This window comes from Pectinophora gossypiella, chromosome 14, assembly GCF_024362695.1.
Source record: "Pectinophora gossypiella chromosome 14, ilPecGoss1.1, whole genome shotgun sequence".
Taxonomy (NCBI): domain Eukaryota; kingdom Metazoa; phylum Arthropoda; class Insecta; order Lepidoptera; family Gelechiidae; genus Pectinophora; species Pectinophora gossypiella.
In genome coordinates, this window is record NC_065417.1 from 9,605,162 (window position 1) to 9,629,196 (window position 24,035).

Genomic DNA, 24,035 nt, shown 5'->3' on the forward strand with positions numbered 1-24,035 from the left:
TAATTTTATTTTTACCCCTTTATTAAATTTTAATACTGTGAATGTGGTCACCCGGACCAAACCATATCCCACATAGTGAACGAGTGCCCTCTGCACCGGTTCCCAGGTGGTATAGCCGAACTGCATTGTGTGACGGATGCAGCGGAGACTTGGTTAGGGGAGCTTAAGCTGGATATTTGATCCAAGCAGGATATTTGTGTGCCATACGCAATAATAATAATAATAATTAAATTTTAATGGTGATCATAGTTTGAAAGCATGAACATGATATATAAATAAAAGAATAATTTACAAGCAAGCTATTTATTTTCAATGCAACAATATTGCATGTGCTGAATAATTATAATTAATTTACAATACGAGCGCCTCAAATTTGCTCAATAAAATATTTAAAATTAATAACAATATTTAACAAACCACTCCCCAGTACACTACCTAAGTTACTGGTATCATTCATATTTCTCAATATTATTTTAAGCTACTACAAGAGTAATGAACCAAGAGCCAGCGTTGGGGACTATGCGAAGAGAATCTTTCAGATTATAAATGAAATGACGAAGGTCTGGCGACCGCTGGCTCTTAGGCTATAAGGAATACCTGCCTTTACATAGTCACATCTGTGCACCAATATAAATTATTAACATATAACACAGAATCTAAGAAATGGTACTACCAAGTTGAACATTAATAATAATATAAACTTATGCGTATTTGTTTATAATATTATTTATCATACATCCACTAACACTACTCTACATGTAACGCCGATATGGCATCCGTATAATACTTTCGAGAATAAATACAGAGAGGTAAATACACGATTGTAATTTCATTTAAATAAACTATTATTGTAAATTAAACAACAAGCCATTATTTAGTTTTGTAATGTATATAGAAAATCTACTTTATAATATATATCAGTCCCCTAAATTTCGTTTAATCACATTGAAATAACTATGCTTCGATATTAAAGCCAAATTACGCATATTTATAGACATTCCGGAATGTATGCTTGATCAAAGACAACTAAAATACAATTTTAATGGTAACATAGCTAGCTGGCCTTTAAGCTGTGTCCATCGCTGAGATATACAAGATATATGATACCTAAGTTATAATTTATATGTTTAAACTGAATTGTAACAAGCCATAAAAAATACTCTGTGGATGTACCCTTTCGAGTATTTCTAGCCGAGAATTTTACTTCCGATATTTACCTGACAAATTGACGCCTTGAATATTTTAATCAACAATGAAATAACATGTGAACAATTAATCATTCAGATTTTTGTATTGCTTATCATTTTTATTTCATAATCAATAAAATACATCTAACATAATTCTGTGCTAGGATTGAGATCGGAAGTGAATATTCTTCTTACCCTCATTTCTTTTTATTTACTCCTCTTATCTTTTTCCTCTTCAGCTTTAGTCAAGTGCGAAGGTGGTTGCAAGTGGAAGTGTGGACAGTGCTTCAGTTTTCTTTCTTGGACAACGATTCCTGATAAGTCGGGGGCTGATCCTGAAACGCCACGTGAACACATACGTTATTTTATTAACCAACAGCTATATGAACGGCGCAAACTTCAGGCAGAGTAATCTTGCGATATATTTGATCTGCACGGAGGTTTACCTTAGTCAAAATGACATACAGCCTGTATTAACATTAGGTGCTTATTACTTACTCAATGAAACATTAAATCTAACCTCTAATATTCACAAAACATGAACTTAAAATACAACAGAAACAGCTATAACAGGTACGTAATTATATCAAATGATCATGACATGAGATACTTACGTAAGGTGGGGGCACATAAGCAGTCTGAGGCCTATTGGGATCGTAGTAGGCGCTCCGTGCCGCCTCCATTGCCTTAGCATCTGTAAATATGAACAAGTCTAATGCAACGACTAATTTAAGTACTTACTAAATGAAACCCATTTACAATTCAAATATCTAAATACGGGGATGACACTACATACAATATTTATTATTATTACAAAGTTAAAAAGGAAATCTAACTCACACAGGAGCCTCGGCCCGTTAATATTTTCATCTTGAAATAATAAATAGTTAAATATTTAAATTCACCGAAAAAGATATCAAATATTGCTTGATTGTATATCAATCTGGAATTTAGAATTTTGTTGATTCTTACCGGCTGACGACATGTTGGCCGAGGCGCCTGGCGCTGCGAAGCCGCCGGGATATCCGGGGGGTGCGGAGCTGCCTTGTGGCGGGTTGCCGTTGTATTGAGATGTGTTTCCTGGGTACCCTTGAGGCGGATTGCCCGGGTATTGGTTACCCGGGTAACCGTAGTTGCCGGGGTAGCCAGACGGCTGGTTTCCCGGATATCCGGGTGGCTGCATGCCCTGGCCCGGATATCCCGGGTAGCCGGGCGGGGCGCTCGCACCTTCCCGCTGGAGGCCCATCATCGGGTCTGGCTGGTTCGTGTATGTGCCCTGCACGCCGGGGTACGGCGGCGGGTTGTTTGACACGAATACCGAGTTCGGTGGCGGCTGGTCCGGGAACGCCTGGCGAATTACATAAACAAATATTTTAATTTATACAAAAGTATCTATACAAAAATGTTAGCTATTTTTTTGAAGGTGTAGTGTAAAGCACTATGCGTCGCTCGGGAGAAAGTATATTTCCCGACTCTTGTGTATTGAGCATTGTGAATTAAGACTCAAACTACACCTTCATTGGTAATTAGTCACTTTTTACCCTTAGTGAACAATGTACCGTTGTAGTTGAACTGGAACATTCTATGACAACTATTATTAAATAATAAGTTAGCAACACACATTATAGATTTAGGACATACTTATTATTTGACCAATGGAAAAGAGTAACAGAAATACATATGAATTCCAATGTTAAATGTTATATCTTAAAAGGATTTTGGGTCTTATGACCCCATTTTTGAAACAGCTAATTATCTGACAGCATTCATATTAAGACTTCATATCAACTGTGACCCCACTGACACCTCCATAGGAATTATGGGAGTGAGTTTGTATTATAGTATCTTATATTATCCTTTAGCTTTTTATGGGCCTTTGGTGGCTCGATAATCGATACTTCGGTAATCCATCTCATAAACCACACGATAGAAGACTATCCCATAAGATACACACGGACCATACACAGATCATAAAAGTGTAGTTCACTTACAGAGTAGGGTGGCACCCAACCATAGTATCCGTCCTGTGGCGGCGCGTAGGCAGGGGGCGGGGCCGCGTACCAGGGGCCCGTCGGCGGCGAGTATGGCGGCGGAGACGCGCCCGGCACCGTGTGGCGATTAGCTGTTACAATCAGTAACCATACTGATTAATATGAGAGTATGCGTTCCACGTGGTACATAGAGATGGCAAAATTCGATAAACACAAGTACTCGAATCATCATGATGGTTGTATAATATTGATTTAAAAGTTGTGGTGCCATTGCAGTTTCTGCTCATTTCTTCTCGTCAGCCATAATACCTTGTGAAATGATGTACATTCAAAAATGTTAAATTGACTTTCAACAAGTTTATCCATAATAATTATGTTATTTTTTTCCAGAAATTATGACTTTTACATTTGATATACTAGCAGGAACCCAGGAACTTTGGACATCAACATCAAAATTTAATTACAGTATTTTGTAAAAACATTTTACTACTTAGTTTCAAAACAAATAACATGACAACAGCCTGTTTGAAGAAATAGTGAGATAGCTACTATCAACAGATAACTGTGTTAGTCATGTGATAATAAGCTGATGTGAGTCATCTGTAGAACAAGAATACCTTGCCTTATCAAACAAACAACTGTCCTCACTATATGGTTGCCTTAAAGTAATCACTTAAAGCAATAGTAATTCCAAATGATATCCTAAATGGTACATCTCTAGGAGAATGACTTCCTATAGTTGCTATGAATGCTTGCTAATGTTTTTGCTATCTTACTAAAGTAGTCAAATGAGATGCTTTTTTTTACCAAACATCACAACAATTTTTTTTATAGAAATACTGTTTATGTGACATCATCATTAAAAGTGGTTAACATTCATACTCATTGTTACTTAATTCATAATTCAAATTCGAAAATAAGTCACAAGTAAGGCTTTTATTTTTAAGATAAACATTTTATAATTTATCTTTGAACCAGATCTATTACCCTATTACACCCTATTACCCTATTATCTGAAGTACTTTTATTAAACTTTGGAAATTACTGGAGACATCAAAGTATTTAAATCAGTTGGTTGGTATAACAATATAACAGCGACATACCAAGATGTGCAGCCTTAAGCATTGCAGTTCCAAACTCTATAGCTCCCCCAGACTTGAAAGTGAGCTTGAACTTGACTTCACCGATGAAGTTGCCATTCGGTTGAGCTCGCACCTTGCCTTTGATGTAGTTAGCGCCAAACATTGGCTGCTCCACTGTGACCTGTGATCACATATACATAATCAGAATGCAATGGTTACCAGTAGGCTCTGCACAGCAACCGCGCCGAATTATAGGGTTTCGATCAATAGATGCAGCAAATGGTATCTACGTGGATATACGTCGTACGACTAGTGATCAAAGACTTCGATATAAATAGCGCCTCGTGTGGCAAGGAGTCCGTGCCGCGAGGGCTGAAAGAATTTGCTAACTAACTAACTGAACACGTTTTGTGCCTTTAGCCCAATAAGGCGATTCAAACACTGCCCCGCATGATGCAGCGTAGTGCGTGGATACGTGTTCTTCCGTTGCTTGTAAGTATCTCCGTTTGTATAGAAAACACGCCCGTGCGTGTGTAGACCGTTCTAACACACAGAAAATGCATCCACGCGCATTCATGCGGGGCAGTGTGAGAATCACCTAAGGTAATATAATTGTCTCAACTCAAAATAATCTACAGCTTCAAATTTTCAGTACAAATGTATAGCTGTACATCAACATGACTTTCTGTATGACTAATGTTTTTGCCACCTAAATTGATCAATAGTCACAGTGTTAGTGATGATTGCATTAGTGCAAGTACAGTACCGGGGACGGAACCAGCACTGCCCATTTGAGAAAACTCCCAAGACCCAGGCATATGCAAGGCATGACCATGGCTACTGGCCTTGAATGTGTATTACAAAATTTTACAGAACAATGCTCTGCTTAAGTGTTACTGTTACACTTAAGTAGTGCATTGTTCCATAAAATTAATATATATAATAAATAATAGAATTATTATTTAAATACATAAAAAAATATACAGACATTTAATACTTACATCCTCCAAGGCAATAAATGGGAAACTGAATGACCGGAGAATATCATTATTATTCTTAGAGTTGAAGATCAAGCGGTGGGTAGTGAGGTACATGCGCCCGTGCTTCGTGCCTTTAAGATCATGTGTCTCATTGCCGTAGAAGTCCACCGACACATTGTCGGAGAATAAAATAATGCTGAAATGTATATTTTTATTATTTAATAATATATTTTCCTGTTGTTCACAAGGATAAAGTAAGATAAAATACATCAAAATGTAGGTATGTATCACATTTTTACATGTTGAAATTAATAAATAAATTATAAAGATATGTTTATACTATTTACGTTAATTTCATAGATTCTAAAACTATCTCTACTTTACTTAAGCATATTTTGTCACTTCTTATTTGATCTACTATCCTGATAGTTTATAAAAGGAAAAAGTAAAATTAATAGTTTTGCATAAAAACGCATTGCTAACAGGTAATTACTTTCGTACAATCCGATAAGGCAATTATTGATATATTGCGCAATTGAATCCTGTTTATGGTTCAGGAGATACAAACATCTTTCGTCTTTATATTTTATATTTGATTATATAGGCAAACTACAAGCTATTTCCTCAACGTTATAATCAAACCCAACATTATAAATAATATAGAGATATGTTCGTACGCGAACATTCTCGTAATTTATCTGAGAAACAAATACGGCGGTGACTCACCATTCTCCTCGATGGATTAGTACTCCATGATCTGCATGAGCAGTGTTCATAGACATCTTGGACAATTATGTTCTCAGAAAGCACATCAGTAACTTGAAAATCTATAATTTAATGAATTTGCCGTGTAACTAGATTGCAAAAAAACAGGGGAAACACATCATGTTCAAGTCGATCAACAAAACAAGGATAAGGATATTGACGTTTATAGGGCTGTTTACCAAATAGCAAAGTTGGAGCCTAATATAACGTCAAAGTAACGTTTCGGAAATTATCGGTTTTGGAGGCTATTTTCCTTATTTTTGTTCGGAGAAAAAAGTTCATCTCTCTTATTTAGTCTTAGTAAAATACCAACTTTATCCATCACCTTTCTGATCCTTTTCCAAATTCCGTTCCTTGTTTCCTACTAATTTGTACTAATCCGTTTCCCTAACCATTTCTATGTCTATGTCCCTAACTTTGTTTGTGGCAAATGCGCAAGCCGCGCGAAGCCAAAACCTAAGAAAAAAAAAAGATACCTACTTGTTTGTTTGCTAATTATTTATTTTCAAAAACATTTATGTAGTTTATTAGAATGTAAATCATGGATTTTAATGAAAATAACTCTGAAAGTGTCAAAAATGATTCAATTAAACCCATAAACGTCGATACGGTCCATAAAATATGTTCTGGACAGGTAAGTAATCGTGTTTTGAGATTTTTCATCTTTGTACTAGTTAAAAAAACTTATTTCATTATTTTATAGGTCGTATTAAGTTTAGCAGTGGCTGTGAAAGAGCTTGTGGAAAACTCTTTAGATGCGGGTTCAACAAACGTTGATGTTAGATTGAAAAACTACGGAATTGAACTCATAGAAGTGTCTGATAATGGAGCTGGGGTGACAGAAGACAATTTTGCAGCTTTAAGTAAGTATTCTTTATGATAAAAAGAAAACTTGAAAACTAGTTCTTTGTATTCAATTCCTTATTACAACATTTTTATGATATACTTTTACCATAGTACAAAAATATGTGATGCATAATATTTTATTTTTAATTAAAAATACAGCATTGAAACACCACACATCGAAGCTAAGTGAGTACTCAGACTTACTTGGGGTGTCTAGTTTTGGGTTCAGAGGTGAAGCCTTGAGTTCTCTTTGTGCCTTAGCTAATCTCATGATTACTACTAGGCATCAAAGTTCAAGCTATGGTGAGTGTTTTACATACCATATATATTTATGTAAATTGTGTTTAAAGTAGTTAATATGAAATTCATTTTTTACAGCAACTAAAATAGAATATGATCACAAAGGGCATATAGTGAAGAAGACACCATGTTCTAGGCAAGTAGGGACAACTGTGAGCTTGTCTAACCTCTTCCATTCCTTGCCTGTTAGACAGAAAGAGTTCCACAAAAATGCCAAAAGAGAATTCAATAAAATGACCCATCTCTTGTATGCTTATTGTTTGATATCCCTGGGAGTCAAGTAAGTACCAGTCAAAACGTAAAAGAGTTCTAGCTTAAAAAAGTTTCTGAACAAAGTTCTAATATATTCTTAAATATTTTAGGATAACATGCACAAATCAGACAAGCTCTAATGCAAAGTCGATAGTTGTGGCTACTCAAGGGTCTACATCATATAAAGACAACATTGCTTGTGTCTTTGGATCAAAACAATTGCAGACAATACTAGAAATAAAGCCTGAATATGTTACCAATATCAAGGAGAATATATTTAAAGGATTGTCACAAGAAACAGAAGATATAGAGGAAAGTGTTAATATTGAAGAAGTGGAAATAGATCTGTCTGAAGATTCAAATGATGCAGAACCTAAAGGTGACAGCATAGCCAGTTCACAGAAATCACAAGGCTACAAAAATATGCCCAAACCCATTGAATTTACAGGATTTATTTCCTCATGTGCACATGGTAGTGGGAGGTCTAGTGCAGATAGGCAATTTTACTATGTCAACTCTAGACCATGTGAACCAACAAAAATGATAAAATTAATCAATGAAGTGTACAGGCAGTACAACACCAATCAATACCCCTTTGTGTTTCTAAATGTAAACATGGAGAGAACTACAGTGGACGTCAACGTAACACCAGATAAAAGGAAAATATTTCTTACTAAAGAAAAAATTGTATTGGATGTCCTTAAAAATTCTTTGCTTAAACTTTTTGAGGATATACCAAGGACTTTAAAAGTAGAGACAAGTCTATACAGCAAAGCTACAGATGATGTCAAACCAGATTTAGATCAACCAAGAATTTTCACTTCATTTCTACAACGATATAACATTAATAATTCTTCATCTAGTACATCCCAAAAAAATGAAACAGTTAATTCGAAAAGTTTAGAACTGAAACGTAAATCGACCTCAATGCTAGATTTTGTTTCAACTAAAGTTAAGAAGACACATAATGGTGAAGTAAACACTGAAGAACAAATTAACACTAAACTAAATTATGATAATATTGAAACTGAATCATCTCTTACAATGAATGATCATCACAAAGAGGCTGACCAAGTAAAAATTGAAAAAGATATAATAATCAAAGACTGTCTCTCTGATGAAGAATTTAGAACAATTCATAACAATGGGAATAATAAGGAGGATAAAGAAATAGGGGATAGTAGTAAAGACGTAATATATTTAGAAGCAACAGATAAATTACCAAACACTCAAATTAGAGATCTAAGTGAAGTTATCATAGAAAAATCTCACACAATATCCTGCAAAACAAAATCAAACTCCTCAAAAGCTAACACCTCTTATGATGTGATGATTGAGAGACCCATGAAAAAATCTAAAATAGCAACAGATAAAGAGGATTTGGGAAAATATAACAGAAAAACTGTGACTTTAAAAACATGTTTAGAACATGTTAAGGCTTTAGCAGACATTTACAATACACAGAAAGTGAAATATGCACCAGAAAGAATAAAATTCAAAGGTGCAATTAACCCTGTATTTAACAAGAAATGTGAAGAAGAATTAACTAAAGAAATATCAAAAGACTCTTTTCAGAAAATGACTGTTATTGGTCAGTTCAATTTAGGTTTCATCATAACAAGGTTAGATGATGATCTATTCATTATTGATCAGCATGCAACTGATGAAATTTATAACTTCGAAACTTTACAGAAAACAACAGAACTGACGTCACAGAAGCTTGTTATGTGAGTATTTAAAGATAATAATAAAAAAAAATCATTTTGCTAATATTTTTAAATATTGTTACTTTATTATCATTAAATATATTTTTTTGCTAATTAATTCCAAATGTTTCTTGTTATAGTCCCCAGCAACTTGAATTAACTGGTGTAAATGAGCAGATACTAATGGATAATTTGGAGGTCTTCAAGAAAAATGGATTTACTTTTGATATAAATGCTGAAGCCCTACCTACAAAGAGGGTGAAACTACTTACCATACCTATGTCTAAAAACTGGATATTTGGCAAGGAGGACATTGAAGAACTTTTGTTTATGTTGAGGGTGAGATAAAATATGACATTAGTGCTGATTTCAGCAGCCCTCTGATTTTAGGTGAAATTTGTCATTTTCTTATCCACCGAGAAGAAAATGCACGAGTAATCAACAGGCTAAAATTAATGGGACACGTGTCAACTTTCAGGAATCCCCATCAGAATACTGCCGGCCAAGTAGAGTAAGAGCAATGTTCGCGTCACGCGCCTGTCGAAAGTCTGTTATGATCGGGACAGCCCTCAGCAAATGTGATATGAAGAAACTAGTTGATCATATGGGCGAAATCGACAAACCTTGGGTAAGGGGATCTCACTTATTAGCAAAGATTACCTATTTAACTGTTAAACATGTGCCTAGCTGGTTTTGTAATAAAATGTTTTGTCCAATTATTTCAGAATTGTCCTCACGGAAGACCCACAATACGGCACTTGGTGAACCTAGCAATGGTTCATACAAAATCTGATACCTAAAACCCTTTAATCTGAAATCAAAACTAATCATGGAAATATTACGACTCCATTTTTAAATAAAAAGATTAAATATATTTTTCCTACATTTTATTTTATACACTTATAGTTTTGAATATATTAAATCCTGTGTGGGCAGTTGTTACTATAACACCAGGTATTTGTTTGTGCCAATGTAGTTCCTTGATATCATTTTGTCCCTGATGGATAAACAGTAGCTGGGGTGGTAGATTCTGCAACGAAAGATAACAGTTAATAAGTATATCTATCTAGACCACTGCTAAAAGTTTTCTTAAAAATTTTTCTTTTACCTGTACTTGCATACTTATGATTTTATTTCAATTTATGTCACATAAGGCATAAATCCGCTACGAATTGACTCCAAATTGGAATAGAATAGAAATTGAAAATTACACATTGTACATACTTTCAACTCATCATCAAGTACTTCATCGTCGTCGCGTTCGACAGCCAGATCCCAGAGCGCGACCTGGTGGTCCTCGCCAGCGGAAGCCAGCACGCTGGGCTCGGTCCAGTGCCACTGGACTGACGTCACGGGCGCCGTGTGGTGCTTGAACGTGCCTACGGGCGTGCCGCTTGCGAACTGACGTAAGTCCCATACGTGGAGGAAGCCGTCGTCACCTCCTAAAAAGTTTAATGTGTGCACAAGTGTCCAGATTCATAAGATACTATTATAGAACACACAAGAAATAAACCCATAACGATGGGAAATAAAGATTACATTGCTTTATTGCTAAGTAGCAAACTATTTAATTTCTCCTGTCAGACTACTCATATTTTGGGGTATACACCTTTTATTATATCTAAATAACATATGAAGTACGGTTGACAAGTATAAGCTTGATGAGAGTTACCCAATTAACAGTGACTGTTGCTACTAACACTTACCACTAGCTATGAACGGTTCTTTATTATTCCATGAGATGACATTGATATCACTTTCATGAGCATTCTCTACTGTCAACATGCAGGCTTTGCTTGGAGCTGCTCTTGTGTCCCATATCCTTATTGTCTTGTCCACCGAACATGACGCCAATACATTCCTGGGAAAAATACATCACCATCAGTAGTATTCAATGTAATCAATCACCTATTCACAGTTACAAACTTCTTTTTCTAATTTTATCATTATGTTCCAAATCCTCTGTTCATTGAATCTATTGAACTTTAGAATGTTGTTTTATTCTCGATTTCTTTGGTATTTTCAGAAATCAGAATCATTAATTCAACATAATTATCATGGATAAACTTGTTAAAGGTCAATGTAACATTTTAGAATTACAACAGTTCTAATTTACATGAAGCGGCTACCATATCAAACAAAGTTTATCCCCTTTTTATTCTTCTCTCTTCATTTTATCCTACATACATACATAAACAGCCTATATATACGTCCCACTGCTGGGCACAGGCCTCCCCTCAATCAACCGGAGGGGGTATGGAGCATACTCCACCACGCTGCTCCAATGCGGGTTGGTGGAGGAATGATGAATTTTATCCTATTTTAATAATATTACCTTTCATTAGGTGACCACTGTATGTCTTCTACTGAGCTAGTGTGCCCGACTAGAGGTCTCTGGTCAACATCCCATGTGCCTGCCTCGTTTGGTTTCCATATGTGGATGTCTCTTCTGCAATCGCCTGTAGCTAGCACCTGAAATAGGTATAATTTACTTACTCAATTTGCTATTAGATGAGACACATTATCCTCTTTAAGGAACACATATATTCTTGTAAGTTTGCTAATTCTGTGTTTGTGAAATTTATTATTAATTTATTTACAATGTTTTTTTATTTACAATTTAATTACAAATGTATCAACAGGATTATAGATCATTTGCTTCAAATGAAAAGAAACTAGTCAAAATAGTTACTTTGTACTAAACATCAAAATGAATTAGTATGAAAATGCAAACTGTGACGTCATAGAAAAACGTGATAAACCAAGTCAGACTTATTATTACATTTTTCTTGATTAAATAAGGTAAATAAAATATATATATATATATTTCGTCAGTTTTCGATCATTCTTTTTGTAGTAATTAGAATTTCATCATTTATCTTGGACATAAGAAACTACCCAATAGGCCCATGCTTGCAAAGGATGTGACTATGAGAATGCCAATGTGCAATGATTGTGATGAAAGTATTACCAATAATATAAATGGTACTCTTAACTTACTCCAGGCTCTGTAGGACACCAGTCAATACCAAATCCTTCTTGTTGGTGGCCACTAAAGGAATACAGTGGTTTGACAGGATTGTTCACTACATCTACGTTGTACCGCTCTAGGAGTGCAGGGTCGTCAACTGCTTGCAACTGCTGTGTTATGTTCCAGACATCCACTCTACCAAGTTCTGACCAGCTGGCTGCTATTACTGAGTTTTTGAAGTTTGTAGTCTGTAGACAATACAACATTGAAGTTGAAAAAGTAATCATTATCAATATTCTAATGTAAATAAATGAGACAAGGGTAAATTCAATGATTTGTGTCTTTTGTTGCTGTATGATGACCATATTCATATTGAATACCCTGCACATGTCTAGTAGATGTTCTTTACCCTTGCAATTTGTAAATAGTAGTAGATGTCATTACCCTTATTCTATTGACACAGCCTTGGTGTTTGATAAATGCAAAAGTCATCTGTGGCTTCTTCTCCTCATCCTCTTCCTCATCACTGGATTCACCTGATTCTTCATCCTCATTTTGATCTTCAGGTTTAGATGTTGGATGTAAGTTTGACATTTTTATAACTAAGACACTGAAAAATTTGTTAATTTAGTTGAGAAAAAATAAACAAATTATGTGGACTATACACGAATTAAACTATATGTTTTATAAGTAACACAATTTCTCTAATAATAATGAACAATGCACCAAAAAAAAATTTCAAATTGTTTGGTAAAGTTTGAAACACAAATAGTAAGTGTTTTTTAACATGTATGTTCTACTATTAGAACCTAAAACGTGACGTACTTGTTTAAATGAGCACTTGAAGCTTGCGTGCCGGCAACCAAGTATGTAGTCATTGGAAACTGATTTCTATCGCTTCCTAGATTGTCCGTGACGATATCGAAACTAAGACAGGGCGCCCCAGTCTGCGCCTGATGCAACATCACGTAAGCCGACTGGTCACACACCAGCTGCTCATCTTCTTTCAAAGGTTGCCCGGGAAGATAAGTCTTTGGCTGATCATCACCATCGTTGCTTCCCTCTTCCATTTCCTCATCACTTTCAGAGGAACTCCCATCCATTTGCTCCTCAATTTCCTTAGACATATTGGTATTTGTCCCTAATAAGTTGCGATTATAGATATTAAAATAAAACAAGAAATACTCCAAAACTCGACGAAACACGTGGGTTATGAACTGTCACCGATTATTTTTTTGCTGCGGCTTGAACTTTTTATGTTTAATTTGAAAAACGAGATGAAGTAAAGACAAAGTCTAACGTATTTGCGCTGTGTTTGTTTTTATCTCTTTCTTTTATATAACATACACTCAATTTCTTATGTGTAAAAAACGTACCTTTGACATATCGCTATAGTTTTACAAATATCGTTATCAATTTATTTCCAGTAATTTCTAATTTTGGTAGGTACCTTCATTTACGTATTTTTTTGAAAATCATCAAACTCCAGTTTTTTTATCTTCAATAAATAATACTTGTTGTAATGGTTTATGCCGCATGAAAAATTATATAATAAAATACAAAAGAAAAAACCTTATTGTTTCACCTTCACCTTTCTTTCTTTATAAATCATACGTGGGATGCCAGGATGTCGCATTGAGGATTTGAGGTTATTTTTATTCAAAACAATCTAAAAGTAATATTATTTCAACGTAAAAATGGCTTTTCGAGGGTTAAAACTATTCAAACTAGTCAGAAGTGCTAATGTAATTCGCAACAATGCGATGTTAATGTCCTCATCAATGCCTTTTGAAAGAAAATTAAGTATACCCAAAGGTGAACTTGTTAAACCTAAACAATATAAAACCGAAGATAATTACGTGTATTTAGAAGACCCTGATACTTTTGGAACCTTAACTAGAGACACCAAGTCACAAGACGAAGTTCTAGAAGATGAAGGAGATATACAGGAGCAAGAACTTATTGAAAACTCGCCTTTACCGTCTCAAAAACTGACAATGAAGCAATACTCGGATTTGATAAAACAATATTTAAAACAAAAGAGATTAAAGGAAGCACTCGACGTTCTAGAAGTTAGAATGATAAAACAAGACAGAGTCAAACCAAACAACTATATTTACAACATACTAATTGGTGCTTGTGCTGAGGTGGGGTATACAAAAAAGGCTTTCAGACTGTATAATGATATGAAAAGACGCGGTCTTAAAGTAACTGGCGACACTTACACTTGTTTGTTTGAAGCTTGTGCCAACAGTCCATGGGCATTGGATGGGTTAAAAAATGCAAAACATCTAAGAAATTTAATGATTGATAAAGGTATAGAACCAAATTTGACAAACTACAATGCCATGATCAAAGCATTCGGTAGATGTGGAGACTTGACTACAGCTTTCAAGATTATAGATGAAATGATTGCGAAGAAAATCAAAATCAGAGTACATACATTGAACAATCTACTGCATGCATGTATTAGTGATAAGAACAGTGGCTTGAGACATGGTCTGATTGTATGGCGAAAAATGCTGAAATTAAAAGAGAAACCAAATATTTACAGTTTCAACCTTATGTTGAAATGTGTTAAGGAATGTAACTTAGGCTCTAAGGAAGATATTGAGGAATTAATAAGAATAATTCAAGAGGAAACACCATTAGCAATTGAAATATCAAATCAAGTAGAAATATTGCAAATTTCATCTTCTGAGAAACTACTTAATCCACCAGACACACCTGAGGAGAGGCTGTCAAGTAAACAGGCTGGAATTGGAGATGCAGAATTAAAATCTTGTGATTCCAAAAATAAAAAAGCTGATGATAATATTGAAGATGTCACAAGTAAAGATTCATTAGTTCCTAAAAAAGATGAATTTGAAGTAAGCATAGATGATTCAAAACAGAACTGTAACAAATTAACACCTGTTGTTAATACAAAAACAGTTACATTACAATTTGTGGATAAGCTTCCAGCTATAAAAAAAGAAGAACGGACAGTACCAAACTTGCTTTCTAAGAAAATAAAAATGCAACAAGTACTGGCACTTCAAGAGGTTCAAACTCTGCAAGATAAGTTTGCCATAATCGGTGGTCAGGAAGATTTCATTAAAGAAATGGAAGCATACTCAGTGAAACCTGATTTGAAAACTATTACACAAATGTTGGCCGTACTAGATGATAGCATAGAGGCCGAAAACAAATTGATTGAAACAATGAAATCTTTAGAAATTAAAGCTGATATAGATTTTTACAATATGCTTATTAAGAAAAGGTGTTTAAGATCAGATTATGAAGGTGCCATGGTAAGTATAAGCAACACTCATCAATCTCAACATTGTTAAATTTTTTAATGTATAATACAATATTTTTTCTCTTAGGCAGTAAAACAACTGATAGAAGAGGATAATAAATTACGCAAGAAGACAATGCATCCATTGAATAAGAAGATAAGATTGAAACCCGACATCATGTCATATGGAGTGCTAGCAATGGCTTGTAAAACCAAGGAGAGTGCTGAACAACTACTTAATGAAATGAAGGAAAAGAAACTTAAGTATGTAAATTGACTAATACTCTAATTTCTGGACTTTGGACACAAATTTTAGCACACTGAATACATGAACACTTTCTAAGAATTGCTTTTAAATTGTATTTACTATCAACAGAATCAAATATTAATTAATTTGTAATATAAAGTAAGATTTATTACTTTTCAGAATCAACATTCAAATCCTGGGTACCTTGTTGAGGCAAGGCACTGCCCACAATGACTTTGGTTATGTACTGTACATAATGAATGTTTCAAAAGAAGAAAATGTGCCAGTGAACAACATATTCCTTAAACATTTGGAGAATTTTAATAATAAATGTTGCTACTTCATTAAAAACTTTGTAAGTTTCTAATTATATTGACCAGTTAACAGGAATTCAAATATTCAAAGTGATTCAATAAATAAATTCATATTTTTTATAAAACAGTAAATGTTGAATAACAGTTTACATACATTTTATTTCAGGTTGAAAATAGTGAACCAATAAGTAAAGGTGATTTCAAATGTCATTACAAGAAATTTTCTTCATTTTATAATAATTGGCTGAAGGACATAAACCTTAAGGAAGTTTTAGAACCGGAACACCCATGGCAGCAGTTCAGAGAGAACTATCCAGAGCCTTTACAACAAACGAAATTTAAAATTGAAGAACCAAAGAAGTTTTATAAACGCAGTCGCAAATTCGTAAAGTATGTAGGATAAACACACCCTGGACCAATGTAGTATAGTAACATATTATACATCAATGCCCCAGGCTGATTCTTACATAGACATTATACAAATGCAATTTATGTACACGTGCAAATGTGTGTGTTCCGTCTTACCCCATACGTGCGAGCGCGACACTTCTTTTTTTTACGTGACTTATTGTAGATTTGCCGCAGATGGCATTAACTACTTGGCCGGACAAATGCAGAGCACTGAGGGCTCTCACCCGGTACAAAATTTAAGGCCTGAGGGTGTGCAGTTGGGCGCGAACCTCGGCTCAGGGCTTAGTCTGAGAGGAAGAATATTTGAATAGCGCGACAGACAGTCCGCGCATGCTTTTTACGTCTTACTGGCGGGGGGTGGTGTGTCTCTTCTATACTTACATAGTATTATTTATTCTATTGATATGTAAATAAAAGTCTTATATTTATATGATGGTTTTATTTACGTGGGCTTATACAAAATTTGCGACAGATTTAAATCTTGATGTGGTGGAGTTTCCTGTTGAGCTCCTCAAATTTGAGCAGCTTGCGGATGAAGAAGTCTCCGTAACGGTGCGCCACCTTGGTGTCCGCGATGTGAATCATGTCGTTGTCAATGTAGAAGTCCAACTGGAAATATCGTTCATAACTTTTAGTCATCATATGGTAAAAAGTATATATGGTAAAGGGATGCTGGTCATCCTGCAGCTCTGCACACCCCTTAAGAGATTACGGGCGTGAGTTTATGTATGTAACTTTCAGTATTGGGGCTACTATCCTGCCTGATTAGACAAGCAATTTTGTAAATATTCCATTAAATGAAAAATCCAGTACTATAAGTACGATACCACGTAAGAACTTCATATAGGCTACCTAAATACCAAAAATATTTTAGATTATACAAATACGTGACAAATAGAGTAAAGCAGAGCAGTACATTCTTCCGTAATACTAGACCTACAAGTCTCGTAGTGTTACCTCAGATCCACTCTGGAACTTCCCATCGAGTCCACTAGGCCCCTTAGTCCAGACGACGTTCTTCATCTTGTGCTTGAAGCAGAGCAGGTGTATGGCCAGGGCGGCGTGCTCGCGGGCCGCGTCGCGCTCGCCGCCGCGCGCCGCCGACATGAACGCCGCCAGCTTGGCCAGCGGGAGGGTGGTGTACAGCTTCAGGTACGAGCGGATCGTTGGCAGCATCTTCTGCTGGCGGACCTGGGTGACAAACATATGCCAATCAGAAATAATGACTCGCTTTATGGTCCAAGATACTCATAGACAAAATGTGTTCAAACAAATCTTCCAAGTCCAAGTTGGTTTAACTCAAGACCAATTAATTTGGGGATCCCTAAAAGTGAATGGTAGGTACTAAAACGTTTTTCCAGATTCAATAACTCGTGGCATACTTGAGAAACTGACGTATCTGCAATTTATTACTAAAATAATTTGTGTCTTATTGACAATAACAAAAGATGCAAATCAGATTCGCAAAAAAATTCAGATACGTCAGTTAGCGGCGTCACCGACGAATTATGTGGTGAGCAGGCCGCAGTATCGTGGGGTATGCAAACGAATAATAATATAGTTTGTTATTTGTATTGTACATTAAGACTACAATGCTTATGTTATGTAAGAAACTGTACCTCATCCATAAACACTTGGGTCTGGTGCTTGACGGCGTCACGCGCGTAGTTCGCGCCAGGCTCGATGGGGGGCGGGCAGGGCGACAGGAACTTGGGGCAGGCGAACGTGAAGCAGCTCTCGAACTCCTGCAGCTCGCCGTACTGCATCTTGTACATCTTCTCGTGGTAATTCTTCTCGCGGAGCACCTGACACAAACACGGTTTAGTTGATAATATGTCTACTACTTGTGTGTTTCAACTTGGAGCCTCGGTGGAATACCGGTTTTCCATTTCCCTAATGAGCGGTTTAGGCTCTGCAGTGATGTATCCCTGTTTATACTTTGGGAACATTCTCGGTATTAAAAAGGCGCAAAACTTACTTTACAAAAAGGTCACCTATTGTACTCTTTCTATCTCTCTTTTGTTTTGTACTTTGAATTTCCTGTGTGTGCAATAAAGTATTTGTTATGTAATATAAAAAGAGCTTTATCACCTGGCCATTAGGTAGATAGGATCAGAGTACAAGAAAGAACAATTAAAAAAAAAATGCAGGCTATGTCTTAGTATTAAAGAGTTTTTACAACAGGAACATTTCGGGGAATGGCACATCACTGGCTATGTACCTATATGCATGCACAGATCATACATGAATATTACAAAACAACTAACCTGCTGGATAGACTCATCGACACACTGCGGATGCAGCACCAAGCACATAGCAAGGAGATGGTACATCTGTTCCGTCTGCTTGTTGATCTGATCGTTCTGGTACGAGCGGGACGAGAACAGCTGTTTAGTCCTCTGCATGTAGAGGAGCGCAGAGGACAGCGTGCGGATGGCGTCGGCGTACCGGCGCATCATCATGTACGCGAAGCCCACGTAGTAGGAGGTTGATATCTGGCACGCCGGCACGTGGGAGTACTGCGACTTCTTGTGGAGCTCTATGTTCTCCAGGACCTTGGCGAAAGAGGAGATAAAAATATCAAATATCTTTTATATTGGTATAGTTATATTTGTTCAGTGAGCGCGTATGTACTTAGTTCTCCATGCGATGAATGTATCTCTGACTATCCCAATTGGGAAAATAGTCGTGAGCTTATGTTAAGTAGTTAAATAAATGAACGAAGGGCGCGAAACTCTGTAGTTTTCGTTCAGATAAGAGAAAGTTAAAGTTCCATAAATAGACATGGTTGCTGGAATAACGTGAGGTGAAGTACTTTCAGAGACATAAGTAACGCCTATAACGTTTTATGATTATTATTCCCGAATAAATGACGAGCGTTAACGCCTCTAATCCTATGATTACAGTAAGATGCACTTAAAGGTACCAGGGGTCTGCACGGGTTGCGCTATCGCGCACGACGATTATAACGCGGGTAAACTGTAGATGACCGCGACATACTTCTCGCCGCGTACGACAGCGTAACTCTGGAAGGGTTCATAAATACCTTGATGGCCTGATAGTAGTCGCCGAGCAGCGAATGCAGGCGCAGCAGCCCCACCAGCGAGAAGTATCCCAACATCTTGTACAGCGAGTGCCGCCCGAACTCTCCCGCCACGGAGTCTGGATCACCACCTGTCGCGTACACCTAGAAAAATAGACATAATTTTAAAAGATACATCAACAATACCTATAATTGATCCATACTGTTGTATCTCAACTAAAAATCGAAATTCATTATTCTGGTTTTATTGTTGAGAAGTACAACTAAACAACATAATAGCCAAAATATGGAGAGTATTTGGTTATTGTGGATTCACGGCACATACATGTCTATATGTAGCCATATGTTGTAGTCAAAGCTATGGTCACTTGACGCTGTCTAGTGCCGTGGAAATTATCTCACCATGTATGGCATTTTGTTTGTCAATTCATCTTCTTATCTATCCAAGTTATGAAGAAATATGAATCTATCAAGTTCCATGTGATTCAAATAAAGTAGCAGGCTTGAATTCTATACCTCAAGTTGTCGCTTGATGTTGGACTTGTCAACAAGCGAGTGCAGCACATTGAGGATGCAGAGGACATTCCATGCCTTATTCTCCGTGTTCAGAGTCTCGATCTCCGCCGGGCTCAACTTGGATGTGCGCGACCTAAGTGGTCAATATTCATATGTTAGTAAAAATTGGCTTTAGTCCCAATCAATGTTGGAAATAACTATCTGTATTCTAACATAAACACGTGGGGTCTGCACAGTTACGCTGTCGCGCGAAGTATATTACATCACATGCTTCGACGTTTATCTATGTTGACAGCTGCAGCAATCACGGCGCGTCCGATATCGGAATCGGAACCCATGCAGAACTTGCTGTGCATTATAATAAGCAATGTGCATGGACCTCTTTCATGAGCTGTAGCCTTAATTGTGGCGTTTACAGGCGGATTGCACTGCAAGGCAACAGAAGTTTCAAGAGTGACCAAACAAATGCTCACCTATATTGGGCAAATGACTGGAACTGGTAGACAAACTCGTCAATGAGCTCCCAGAGCCACTGGTCGGGCAGCTCCAGAGGCACCGGGGTCTCAGCGGAGAGGATGTAATTAAACAAGTCACAGTAGTTGTAGAATGAGTGGAAGCGCTGCTCTGGCTTCGGGCCGCCCGGCACGCGGGCGTAGATGTCGCGGTAGTACAGCTCTTTGTACAAGATCATGAACACCTGGTGATATTGAAGTGATGTTATTAATTTGTATTATTTATGTCCAATAGTTATAGATTATATTGTCTATAATTAATGTGATTTTTCAAAAAGGTGCTAATGTGGTTTTTACTATACGGCAGCAACATAATGTAGAATAATCTAACTACTAATGGTAACTTGAGTATAATAATCATTATGTATGTAATTACAAGCATTGGAAGAAATTGCTCTAGAGCAATAAGGCTGCCCAAGTTGTACTATATTCATGTGTTACGTCTGATTGTTAAAATTAAATTCTGTACAATAAAGTGTATCTGATTATACCTATCAAAAGCATAGATGGAAATTGTGTATGTTATATATGGTCATAGTTGTTAAAAACTAATTCTATTTAGTTGCACTACTAATACTATGAAGTAGGTTTGACAGATAGTAGGTACTTAAAATAATTAGTAAGGAGTAGGTACTTACATGATCATTGTCCACAATAGGGGCCACTTCATTCTCATCTGGCCAGGGAGTGTTCTCAAAATACTGGTCTGTGAGCTTCGGGAATGTGTTCTCATACAGATTCAAGATCTCGTATGTTACACCCTCGTTGATCATATTACGAAAGTAAACGAGGAATTTCTTAACCTAAAAAAATATATTAAAATATAACATAACTCTATCCCTGAAGGAGTGGGCAGGGGTGTATGGATACAACCACTTCTTGCCACATGTTTTAGTCCCATGTAATACAGGTGAGCCTATAGATAATAACCGGACACTAATCCTGGAACTACGTAATATATTAAAATTCTGACCAAAAATGCAATGGGTATGTGAGTCATATCACAAAAGTACAGAAGAAAAATTGATTTAAAGATTTAGGTACAAACAATAGTTTGAAAATCACATAGTAGAACTAAATAACTAACAAGCTAAGGCTAAACTATAATATATATATGCCTTCTTTAATTATTAAAGTGTAGCTGAATAACCGAATAACTTCTAAAACTATAAACTTGTGTTCAGATACTCTTACCATTTCAGGCATCTTGTAGTATGATCTGTCGTATTCCAAATCATATTGAGGATCTCCAGTATGAGGCTCATAGTCTCCGTACGACTCGTACCCACCCTGGAAATGTAATAGTTTCAAAGTAATACACTTAGATCATCATCACAAGCTCTGCTTACGTTTGCAAGAGGTTATGTGAAAAATTCTACAAAATATTCTGTTAAACACTTAACGAACCTCATTATAATCGTCGCTAGAATACATTGTGCTATATTTTACTTCAATAACACGAAAATAATATTAATTTAGCACAGAAAATATTGAAAGCTCACATGAAGCGAGCCCAGAAAAGGACGAGTCCGTTTTCTATACAACTCATTAAATAATTTGACAGTAACAATCTGTGCTTCTCAATTTTATTGGCCGAAATGGTATAAGCTTGTGGATTTGACGAATCAAGTTGCAATATATTGTCAAATTTCAGACATACTGTGTGATGAGAACAAATTTATTACAAAAAAAAACAAAAAGGAAAAAAACCGATATCGAACCGGAATTGATATCGGAAATTAAACACTAGTGACATTGACATTTGATTTTTCAATTTTTGACAACGTGAAAAGTGGAATTCAGAATTTTCAGAAGAAATTCGCGTATTTCCACATTAAACATGTTCGCAAAAAACGTCACAAATTTGTTCGTTCGGAATGCATACATTAGCAAAAATTCCACTGTTGTTAAAAATTTCTCAATAACGTCTGCGAATCGTGAAATTGTGAAAATTCAAAATAATGAAGATTTCAAAAAGAAAGTCATTAACAGCAAGGTGCCCGTCGTAGTCGATTTCTTTGCTACGTAAGTACAAAAATAAAAAAATGCCAAATATTTAATAATAATTACGAAACTTCTTTGCGAAAATCGATAAATGTCTGCACACATTGAAGTTCAATGAGTATTATTTATTGCCTTATGGTATCATGTTTGTTACTATGTACCGTAAATATAAGATAATATGATGGATAGAACTAGGTGATAGATTATCTTTCCAATTTTTCTTTTTTTCGTAGGTAGACATTTTTTTTTATATACCTAATAGATTCTTTTTTCCAGATGGTGCAATCCTTGCAAGTTGTTAACACCTCGTCTTGAAGCTGTGATTTCTGAAAACAAAGGCAAGGTTGTCCTAGCCAAAGTTGATATTGATGAGCAGACAGACCTGGCTCTGGATTACGATGTGAGCTCAGTACCAGTATTGCTTGCTATCAAGAATGGCAAAGTGCAGCAACGTCTGGTTGGCCTACAGGATACAGACAAGCTACGCAAGTTTATTGAGCAGATTACAACTACAGAAACTGAGGCAAAGGAGGCAAAAGCCTAAATGATTTGGTTAGACAAAAAATGTGATAAATTATTATTTTATGTTACAAATTGAGTAGTTGATCAAATAAATCAAAAATGAAACAACAGTTTTTATTCTTCCAAACATTGTATTAGGTCCCGAGCTCTTTTATAACTAGTACTATCTGGTTTATTTGATTCTTCCGTGTCAGAGTCCTCAGCCTCCTCTTCCTTCTTATCCTTCCCACTTTGTGCTTCTGTCCATTCATCCATTTTCTTAATAACTTTATGTGCATCTTCAAGTAGCATATTGCGGATGTTGCCTTTAGCTGACTCAAAGTATTCTAATAATAGTGGCCATGACGCATCTGGCAGTAAAGTTGAGGAGAACTTGTTCTTGTAAAGCCACACCTGTTTAGCCTTCATAAACTTCCAGTTTTGTTTATCATGTTTCCATTGTGATAAGTAGCTAAGGCACTGTGATTTAAGCTGATCTTTAGCAGCTGCTTGTTCTTCGGCTTGCCGTTGAAGGAATTTCTCTCTTTTCATTTGACGTATGGATTTCTTGCCTTTTTTGTCCGTTGTTTGTTCTGGAAGTGGCTTCTTCTTCTTTTTCTTCCTCTTAGGTGTCTCATCATCGTCGGAATCGTCTATATGTTCCCTTTTCCGGCTGTCTTCGAAGGGCTCATCTTGTTGCAGTCCTGCAGTCTCCGATTCTTCCTCTCCAGTTAGCTGTTCCACATCAGCATTCGCGTCTATCTTGTTAATTTCATTCACTACCTTGCCCTTGTTCTTCTTTTTATTTCGTTTATGTTTGTTTTTCTTATTTTCGGTACCCATTTTAATCGAGGTATTTATAATTTTTCGATCAATTTTTAGGTTATGTTTACTTTTTAAATAATTTGTTTGCTTTGGACGCACGTGTATTTAGATTTGCTTTTAGTGGTGGTGTAAAAATCGTTTATTTACGTTAATTTTCGGATCGAAACATAATATTTCAAAGCTATAATTAAAAAGTTAATTAGGGATGTAATTCTGTTATTTTAATACTAGTTTTTACATAATATAAAGTAGTTTTAATGATTGTTAATTTAGTTGTTAATATTATAATTTTTACTATGCAA

The 24,035-nt window shown here is 36.1% G+C and overlaps 7 protein-coding genes across 8 annotated transcripts; 3 read left to right on the plus strand and 4 right to left on the minus strand.

Annotated features, from left to right (window-relative positions):
• Nucleotides 1-287: 287 nt before the first annotated feature.
• LOC126372877 (WW domain-binding protein 2) lies at nt 288-6,183 on the minus strand. Of its 2 annotated transcripts, none has more exons than XM_050018808.1 (7): nt 5,967-6,183; nt 5,262-5,436; nt 4,282-4,441; nt 3,179-3,309; nt 2,415-2,535; nt 1,802-1,881; nt 288-1,522 (listed from the first exon to the last, which is right to left on the minus strand). In XM_050018808.1, exons 1-7 carry the CDS (start codon nt 6,020-6,022, stop codon nt 1,475-1,477), a joined length of 771 nt encoding a protein of 256 aa, XP_049874765.1. In that variant the 5' UTR covers nt 6,023-6,183; the 3' UTR covers nt 288-1,474. The 2 variants fall into 2 exon arrangements, with proteins under 2 accessions (XP_049874765.1, XP_049874764.1); XM_050018807.1 differs by having other exon boundaries at nt 2,160-2,535.
• A 278-nt stretch (nt 6,184-6,461) lies between these two features.
• LOC126372852 (mismatch repair endonuclease PMS2) lies at nt 6,462-9,983 on the plus strand. Its single transcript, XM_050018768.1, has 8 exons — nt 6,462-6,639; nt 6,709-6,868; nt 7,011-7,154; nt 7,230-7,431; nt 7,514-9,130; nt 9,250-9,448; nt 9,588-9,737; nt 9,835-9,983. Exons 1-8 carry the CDS (start codon nt 6,547-6,549, stop codon nt 9,907-9,909), a joined length of 2,640 nt encoding a protein of 879 aa, XP_049874725.1. The 5' UTR covers nt 6,462-6,546; the 3' UTR covers nt 9,910-9,983.
• LOC126372868 (glutamate-rich WD repeat-containing protein 1) lies at nt 9,980-13,325 on the minus strand. The gene is made up of 7 exons (XM_050018786.1): nt 12,906-13,325; nt 12,525-12,690; nt 12,110-12,328; nt 11,445-11,581; nt 10,816-10,970; nt 10,334-10,551; nt 9,980-10,139 (listed from the first exon to the last, which is right to left on the minus strand). The coding sequence occupies exons 1-7, from the start codon at nt 13,205-13,207 to the stop codon at nt 10,002-10,004; spliced, it is 1,335 nt and encodes a 444-aa protein (XP_049874743.1). The 5' UTR covers nt 13,208-13,325; the 3' UTR covers nt 9,980-10,001.
• Nucleotides 13,326-13,594: 269 nt separating this feature from the next.
• LOC126372854 (pentatricopeptide repeat-containing protein 1, mitochondrial) lies at nt 13,595-16,760 on the plus strand. The gene is made up of 4 exons (XM_050018771.1): nt 13,595-15,373; nt 15,449-15,624; nt 15,788-15,962; nt 16,088-16,760. Exons 1-4 carry the CDS (start codon nt 13,778-13,780, stop codon nt 16,322-16,324), a joined length of 2,184 nt encoding a protein of 727 aa, XP_049874728.1. The 5' UTR covers nt 13,595-13,777; the 3' UTR covers nt 16,325-16,760.
• LOC126372859 (eukaryotic translation initiation factor 3 subunit L) lies at nt 16,752-21,960 on the minus strand. The gene is made up of 10 exons (XM_050018777.1): nt 21,811-21,960; nt 21,598-21,693; nt 21,042-21,206; nt 20,365-20,588; nt 19,892-20,024; nt 19,379-19,519; nt 18,600-18,887; nt 17,952-18,137; nt 17,290-17,523; nt 16,752-16,941 (listed from the first exon to the last, which is right to left on the minus strand). The coding sequence occupies exons 1-10, from the start codon at nt 21,835-21,837 to the stop codon at nt 16,807-16,809; spliced, it is 1,629 nt and encodes a 542-aa protein (XP_049874734.1). The 5' UTR covers nt 21,838-21,960; the 3' UTR covers nt 16,752-16,806.
• A 199-nt stretch (nt 21,961-22,159) lies between these two features.
• LOC126372891 (thioredoxin, mitochondrial-like) lies at nt 22,160-23,037 on the plus strand. Its single transcript, XM_050018825.1, has 2 exons — nt 22,160-22,428; nt 22,684-23,037. Exons 1-2 carry the CDS (start codon nt 22,244-22,246, stop codon nt 22,949-22,951), a joined length of 453 nt encoding a protein of 150 aa, XP_049874782.1. The 5' UTR covers nt 22,160-22,243; the 3' UTR covers nt 22,952-23,037.
• On the minus strand, nt 23,030-23,824 carry LOC126372884 (uncharacterized protein C7orf50 homolog). The gene has a single exon (XM_050018815.1). It carries the CDS (start codon nt 23,749-23,751, stop codon nt 23,044-23,046), a length of 708 nt encoding a protein of 235 aa, XP_049874772.1. The 5' UTR covers nt 23,752-23,824; the 3' UTR covers nt 23,030-23,043.
• Nucleotides 23,825-24,035: the final 211 nt, after the last annotated feature.